This window comes from Dipteris shenzhenensis, chromosome 6, assembly GCF_047967505.1.
Source record: "Dipteris shenzhenensis isolate YYH24624 ecotype China chromosome 6, Dip_SZ_1.0, whole genome shotgun sequence".
NCBI classification, from domain to species: Eukaryota; Viridiplantae; Streptophyta; class Polypodiopsida; order Gleicheniales; family Dipteridaceae; genus Dipteris; species Dipteris shenzhenensis.
Genome location: NC_141601.1, coordinates 33,623,355 through 33,631,638, shown reverse-complemented (window position 1 = coordinate 33,631,638; position 8,284 = coordinate 33,623,355). Strand labels below are relative to the sequence as shown.

Below are 8,284 nucleotides of genomic sequence, written 5' to 3'. Positions count from 1 at the left end.
TGCGTTATGCATAAGCATAAGCTCATGCTTATGCTCATGCGGAAATAGAGGAGGAGCTTATGCGGAAAAAGAGAAGGAGCACTTGCGGAAACTTGCGGATAAGCTCTTGCGGAAACTTACGCATAAGCTCTTGCGGATGAATGAGCATAAGCATGAGCTTATGCTTATGCTTATGCATAAGCATAAGCATAAGCATAAGCATAAGCTCATGCTTATGCTCATGCGGAAATGAGAGAAGGAGCTTATGCGGAATGAGAGAAGGAGCTTATGCGGAATAAGAGAATGAGAGAAGCGTATGCTTCTCTCATTCTCTATTTCCGCATAAGCTCTTGCGGAAACTTACGCATAAGCTCATGCTCATGAATGAGCATAAGCATGAGCTTATGCTTATGCTTATGCATAAGCATAAGCATAAGCTCATGCTTATGCTCATGCGGAAATAGAGGAGGAGCTTATGCGGAATGAGAGAAGCATAAGCATAAGAGAATAAGAGGGATGCGGAAATAGAGAATAAGGGGGAAAGGAAAGAGAGAAGGGAAAAGAGAGAGGGGGAAAGAGAGAATAAGAGAAGAGGGAAAAAAGAGAAGGGGGAAAATGAGAAAAAGAGAAGGGGGAAGAGAGGGTTCCTACGCCCATCACTGCAGCTAGCGCTTAAGGCGCTAGCTGCAGGCAAATGCAAATAACAAAAAGCTTAAATGGAAAGAAGAGGAAGCACTTACCTGTAAAAGTATGTCCCGCTCGGTGTAGTGGACTGGGCCCACAAAAGAGAGACTATGTCCCGCTCGGTGTAGTGGACTGGCCCTACAAAAGAGAGAAAACAACCCATTTTTTCAAATAAGATGTTAGTGGAAAGAGGAGATCACAAAAGCAACTTCTTGAAAGGAGACAAGGAAAGAGAAGATTGAGGAGACAAGGAAAGGAGGAGATTGAGGAGAAGAGAAGGAAGAGAAGGAAGAGAAATACAGAAAGAAGAGGTGAGTTTCTTTCTTTCTTTCTTGAAATTTCGTTTTTTGTTTGAATCCTTTCTAATCAAGCATGAAAACTAGTTTAAAACTTTAGCAATACAAGTAGAAACACTCACAAAACCAAAGCTAACAAACAAACAACCTACATTGTTGAAAAAAACTCACCTTTTAAAGAACTTTCTTTCTGGAAACCAAAGAGGGAAAAAGGAGAGAGAGGGTGCACAAGAGGTAGGAGGAGGGTGAGGAGTGGGAAATAGGGTAGGAGGTTGCTTGGAATAGATGGGAGGTCAGTGAAAATAGGTGGGAGGAGATTTTGGAGAGCTTAGTTTAGAGATTAGGAAAGCTTTGAGCAAAACGCCGCGGGTTTCGCCGTTTCGGGTTTTAACCCACAGCGTCGCTATATAGCGACGCTTATTCGTCGCTATATAGCGACGTTTTTAATTGAAAACGTCGCTATATAGCGACGTTTTCAATTAAAAACGTCGCTATATAGCGACGGAACAGAGCGTCGCTATATAGCGACGCTTACTGTTTGTTTTTTAATGAGGCCTCTTGTGACTCAAACATGCTATGCCTATAATTGTCAATATCTCCTCTTACTACATAGCCTTACTATATAGGATTTTTTGTTTTAATCCTTACTATATAGCGATGTCATTCTTTTTATATAGCCTCAAGAGAAGCTCAAATTAAACATGCTATGCTCATAATTGTGTACATCTCCTCTTCATGCTTATGTTTTGGTTTTATAAGTGTAGATGGAAGGGACGAGTGGAAGCTCATCCGATGATGCGCCAACGCCCGGGAGCACGAAGTGGCTTACGGAGAGGTTATATTGTCATTGCACTCATTGCAAGCGAGAAGTACGACATCAACATCGTATTATCATGCACCACTTGCGGATGTATGGGGAGGAGCCAGAACCAGTACCCCCCGTTGGTGTTGCACATGTTGATGGATCATCGGTAAGTCAAAGCTATTTAAGTTCGCAATCTTATTGTATACCCGGAATTAGAAGATCTTCTATTTACACGAATGAGCTTATGACAGGATGACGAGGGTGACGAGGGTACACATATACCTTCTCACTTTCAACAAGACTATAGTCTCCCAGATGACGACGAGGGTATGGTCGACATGATGGATTCCATTTTTAGGGGCACTACATCCCACGTACACGTGATGTCAGAGTCTGAGGTGAAAATGCGAGAGTTGCAATCAACACAATTGTACGAGGGTGCCAGGATGTCTAAACTACGTGCTTGTCTCTCAATCTTGAATCTACAAGTACAGTATGGGTGGTCGGATACAAGTGTCTCGGCCTTAATGAGGTTAGCCCTTGCATTAATTTGATTGACTCATTATTTGGATATTGTTTGTTTTGAGAATCATCATTTGGATAGTGTCTTTGTCATAGGTTGCTCCAAAAGATGCTGCCTGCACCAAATACCATGCCCGCATCAAGAGATGAAGCGAAAAAGATGCTAACAATGGTGGGTATGGATTATGATACCATCCATGCTTGCCGTAATGATTGTATTCTCTTTCGTCGTGAGCATGGAGATTTGGCTAGTTGTCCAAAGTGTGGGGAACAACGATATAGAGATGACTTACAGGGTGAGAGGATACCGGTAAAGGTCTTAAGACACTTTCCCATCATTGCAAGAATACAACACATGTTTCGATGCAAATCCATAGCGGAGTTGATGACATGGCATGCATCTCATCGGTCCACTGATCACACATTGAGGATTCCCGCAGATTGTGCGGCTTGGAAGCACATAGATAATCAGTGGCCGGACTTTGCGAGAGAGCCACGCAACTTACATCTTGGGCTAGCCATGGACGGCGTGAATCCTTTCGGGTTACGCTCGACATCTTGGTCGACATGGCCCATAGTCGTGGTGAATTACAATATCCCACCATGGCTAACAATAAAAAAGGGACACCTCATGCTTGCACTACTTGTGCCAGGAAAGTACAAGGCAAGAAACATGGACGTGTACATGGCACCTTTGATAGAGGAGTTACAGATATTATGGAGAGGAGTGCAGGTCTTTGATATTTCCAGAGCTCCTAGGCATACCAATGATATTTCCGTCAGGGGTATCTTGATGTGGACCATGCATGACTACCCAGGATATGGAGAGTGCGCAGGTACGTGGTTATGTCTTTACATGTACAATGAGGGATTATGCTTTTTTTACTCTCTTTTGCACGCATGTCTTGTACTAACATATTCATGCACGCGTGCAGGGCTTGCTACAAGTGGGTACCATGCTTGTCCTGTTTGTGGACCCGCTCTGAAATCGCTTGCACGCTACTCCAAACACATGAGGAAAAATGTTTATGAAGGTCATGCTCGATACCTTCCGCTCGACCATCTCGCACGTGGAGGTCAGCTTGATCCACCACCATCATATTTAAAAGCAAGTGATTGGATTCAAGCTTGGAGGGAGAATGGAGAGGAACCTCCTCCTGGTATGAAGAGGCTACCGATCTTTCACGAGCTTCCTTATTGGGGTCAGTTACAAATCAATCATCTCTTGGATCCCATGCATATCTTTAAGAATGTGGGGGCTACCATTTGGGCACACTTGGTTGGTTCCAAGGACTCGAGAGGAGTGCGAGAAGACTTGCGTGCTATGAATAGGATGTCTCGTTTGTGGCCCCAAGTGCATGCTTCAGGAAAAGTTGTCCTCCCGAAAGCAACGTGGATCCTCTCTACGAGGGAGGAGGCAGCGATCAAGGCAGACATTGCCTCTTTTCAAACACCGACAGGGTACATGCGTTGCTTGAAAGGAGCATTTTCAAAGGACAATAAGCTTAGTGGCCTCAAGTCCCATGATTGGCACAAGGTCTTACAGGTATTCTAAGTAGAATTAGTGTACCGATAATAGTGATGCATTAGCGTAATTATTATTATGTTATATTGTTGACATGATTTCATTGTTGCTTTGATAGTTCATCCTTCCAATTACAATAAAAGGGTGCTTACAAGAAGATGTTAGAAATGCTATATTCAAGATCTGTGGTATTGTGAGGTATGCTTACTATCAATTCGCATTATCTATTTTCTTCATGGACATGTGAAATAGGTGGATATCTCAAATATCTTACATATGCATGGACATGTGAAATAGGTGGATATTTCAAAAAGAGATCTCTATATCGAGCATCGAGAAGGCTAGGGTGGAATCCATCGAAGCCGTATGCTTGCTTGAGAAGCACTTTCCCTCAAGCATTATGACAACTCAAGTCCACTTGCTTGTGCACATAGTTGATGAGGTGGCTATAGCAGGTACCGTTCATAATCGATGGATGTTTTTTCTCGAGCGGTTTATGAAAACTTTAAAGGGGTTTGTAAGACAAAGAGCAAGACCAGAAGCAAGCATGGCAGAGGGATGGCTTGTGCAAGAGTCATTAGTATATATCACAGAGTTTCTTGCATCCACGGATCCTGATATGCCGCAAGCTTGGCACAACAAGGATGATGATCGCATCATTGGCGAGGTCCCCCAAGGAAAAGGGATTGAAAGAAAGATGAGCGAAGAGCAAATGGAGAAATTCAATAAGTTTTGTATCCTCAATAGCCCTGAGATGCAGAAGTGGATTGAGAGATATGAAGTGGCCAAAGCAGAAAGAATAAATGCAAGGACGAGATTCAGAGTAATGTACAGGCGATCACAACCATATCCACGAGATCTGGCTCTTCTCCCTACTCACATGTCACTTGATTGGCTACAACTAGCTATACGTAAAGCCGAACGTGATGGAGAGACAATAAACGAGCGCGAGCGGGAGTTATCATCTGGATGTATGGTGCATGTAAGTTTCTTATCTCTTGATGTAATTAAGTAATTATTTGTGGCAATATATGCTATAAAATAGGTGCATCTTCATTGTTTTAATGATGCTCTTTTACAGTACAAAAAGTACAGTGCATTATGGTCATATGGACGACATTTTCGCATAGAACGCATCGATTCAAAGAGAGTCACGTATGATTGTGGAGTCATGGCTAACTTCACACAAGATAGCCGAGCAAGTGCTTCGGATACCAATCTTCTCTCCTCACAGTTGGATTATTGTGGAACCATACGCGACATCTATGAAATTGATTTCAGACGATTTACTATTTTCATTCTTGATGTAAAATGGTTTAGAACTACTTACAACGGTCCCCATGCAACTGTGAGAAAAGATGGTAGCGGTCTCTTTGCAATAGACTCCACCAAACATTGGACCGATGAAAGTGATACTTTTGTTCTTCCCGAGCACTGTGAGCAGGTGCATACTAATGATTTAATTAGTCGAAGCTTTCGTTTTTTAAGTCCATTGATATATATATAATTGACGACATTTGGCACGTGATTTTTCATCTTCAATATAGGTGGTTTTTCATCCGGATCGTTCTGATCCAAGATGGTGGTACGTGATCCAAGTTGCACCACGAAGTAAGCAGATTTTTGAAGATCGAGATGTGGATATGGAGATGCCACTACCAAATCCGGATCCAATTGATGAATCTAGCGAAGAAGATGTAGATCACCATATGAGGCAAGAGGAAGATGCGCATAATGACATCGCACGGGAGGAGGATGGAGATCACGATATTGACGAGGAAGACAACAATCGTCAAGATCAATCACCACACTTAAGCTTAATTGAAGAAAATGATCAAATACTTTTAGGTGAACGTACGATGCTAGAGTACGATGATGATATAGGAGATCAACTCGGTATAGAGTTGGAGATAGACTTGCTTGGCGCCTTAGACTTGGCTCAAGATGAAACAGTTGATGTAAATGCTCTTATTTAATTTGATTTTTCTCATCTCCAACTTGGACATGAATATATGAGCTTCAAAGGCTTGATGTACATGCTCTCATTTTTTATTTCTCTATGAGCTCAAACATGTATGAAAATTTAAAAAATTTTGTCATTGGAAGAAAATAAATTTTAAGGCTAAAAAAAAAAAAAAAACCTCTCTGTAAAACGTCGCTATAATATAGTCTCAGTGTCGCTATATAGCGACCTTTAAAAGTCGCTATATAGCGACTTTTACTAAGGTCGCTATATAGCGACCTTTCAAAGTCGCTATATAGCGACTTTTACTAACGTCGCTATATAGCGACGCTTATTAAAAGTCGCTATATAGCGACGATTTACGACACCCGATTTTTATACCGACGATTAACGCTAAGCGGGCGCTAATCGTCGGTACGTAAACGTCGCAATAGGATGCGTGTGTAGTAGTGATTTTTTAATAAAGTTGTCACTCTTAGGTCTTTAATATAATTATAAACAATCTCTAAAAACTTCTCTCTCATTGAAATCATTTTTATTGTCAAGGATACTCAATTAAGTTTCAAATATGAGTATGTCTTGGTGAAATGTTGTGCTACCATACATTTGTGAGAATTATGTAACTACATGCGATATTTTTTTGTGCTCCTTATATTTTTAGAGAATCGTCCTATGAGTTTACCTTAGGATCAAGAGAGAAAATCACCAAAAAACACATGTATGAAGTTGTGATTTTTTTGCCAAAACCTCAAAAGACACTTTTATGTCCTGTTATGCTACCAAACTAGTGCTAACAAGGAGCCATGATGTTCTACTATGCTCTAATTTCATTGTACTTGTGGATTCCCCTGAAGCAAGCTAGGATATTATGTATTGTGAGTGAGGCGGGAGAGAGAGAGAGAGTTTTTCACAGGGAAGAGAACGTAGATTTGATATTTATTATGTGCAGCTCGGTTAGTCTGTATGGGCACGGCTCACACTATTGTTGGGCTAGCTATTGTATGGATGAGATAAAGAGAAAGAAAGAGAGAGAGAGAGACGGGATCACCCTGATTGCACATTTCGATGAGAAGCTACAAATTTCTGTAAGTCCAGAAGCTAGTATGCAAAATATGTAAGTACGAAGATCTTTAAGAAAGCCTTATTTATGTCGCTTTTAGATAGTCTGTGCAACGCACAGTACACACACAGAGTATATAAACAAAATGATCTATCACCCTACAGCGCCCATTGCGATGCAGAGAACTTATTTATACTTGTTGGACGCCCACTGCGATCGCGAGGGGTGTGCTGCTGCTCATTCCCATCGGCTTTCCTTGTTCTTCCAAATAAACACCAGCCGATTGTTGTCCTTCATGTAGCAGCCGCAGCGCTCATCGCGAACGATTGCAGCCTTGTCCATCGCATTCCAGAGTGACTGAACTCCCGCGTCCTTCCAGCGAGTGAGGCACTTGGTTGACCCCACGCCAGGGTTTGAGAATGTGCAAATCCAACGCACCTTGTTGCCCTCGCGGAACTCAGAGTCGTCGAGTGTGCAGACTTTGTACGTCACCCCGCCCGACACACCCCTGGGGTCCATATCCCCGTTGCACACAAAGAACGTCGCAGACGACCCAGGAAGGATGGCCCCAAAAGGCTGTTCCCAGAAGCGCCCCTGGTCAAACCAGAAGTCTTCCAGGAACATTTTGTGATGGCTGGACATGTTCACCACTGTGATCTCCAGCCAGCGAGTCTTGTCCATCACCTCGCCGAACAGCTTGTTGAAGTCGCGGATTATCTGCGGGACCGCAGGCAGCACGCCCTTCGCCGTTTCAATCACTGCCAGGACACTCGCGGCAGCCGCTGCACCTTGCGCCATAGATACAAATCTAACCCGGATATGGAAACAGCTACTGCGATGCCAGCGTTTTATACCCCGCGGGAAACGATTTGCTCAACTCCTTCTCAAGTGTGAACGTAAGGAAGCCTTCTGTGGGTTTGTTCGCCTTCCTCTCAAGTGTGAACGTATGGAAGCCTTGAGGCTGATTGACGGGGGATCTGCACGGGACGATTTGCTCAAGTCCTTCTCAACTGTGAACGTAAGGAAGCCTTCTGTGAGTTTGTTCGCCTTCGTCCCAAGTGTGAACGTATGGAAGCCTTGAGGCTGATTGACGGGGGATCTGCACGGGGGCAGGTTGAGACTCGTAAAGGTGCAGCATGAATCTATACGGTGTGATATTTCATCAGTTCAAGACCTCAGCATGTTCGCGACTCGCAATTGTGTGAACGTGCTGACTTGAGGAATTTCTCGCATTTGGTTTAGTAACCATTTGTATTAAAAGTTAGATCATCGCATTTGGTTTAGTAACCGTTTGTATTAAAAGTTAGATCATCGCAGAGGCACTCCGCCCAAGGTCTTGCGCAGCTACAAGCCCAGTATATTTGAACTTGTGACCTCCAATGGATTTGCCTCAACGCCTCAACCACACCAAGACATTTTACCAGCTATTTCCACGCAAGACAAGATGTGG

General features: G+C 43.1%; 1 protein-coding gene across 1 annotated transcript; it reads right to left on the bottom strand.

Moving 5' to 3' along the window:
- Nucleotides 1-6,901: 6,901 nt before the first annotated feature.
- On the bottom strand, nucleotides 6,902-7,637 carry LOC147901083 (uncharacterized). The gene has a single exon (XM_087376306.1). It carries the CDS (start codon nucleotides 7,630-7,632, stop codon nucleotides 7,072-7,074), a length of 561 nt encoding a protein of 186 aa, XP_087232432.1. The 5' UTR covers nucleotides 7,633-7,637; the 3' UTR covers nucleotides 6,902-7,071.
- Nucleotides 7,638-8,284: the final 647 nt, after the last annotated feature.

What these genes read in the sequence shown, in the direction of transcription:
- LOC147901083 (XM_087376306.1), bottom strand. Translation starts at nt 7,632, where the DNA reads ATGGCGCAAGGTGCAGCGGCTGCCGCGAGTGTCCTGGCAGTGATTGAA.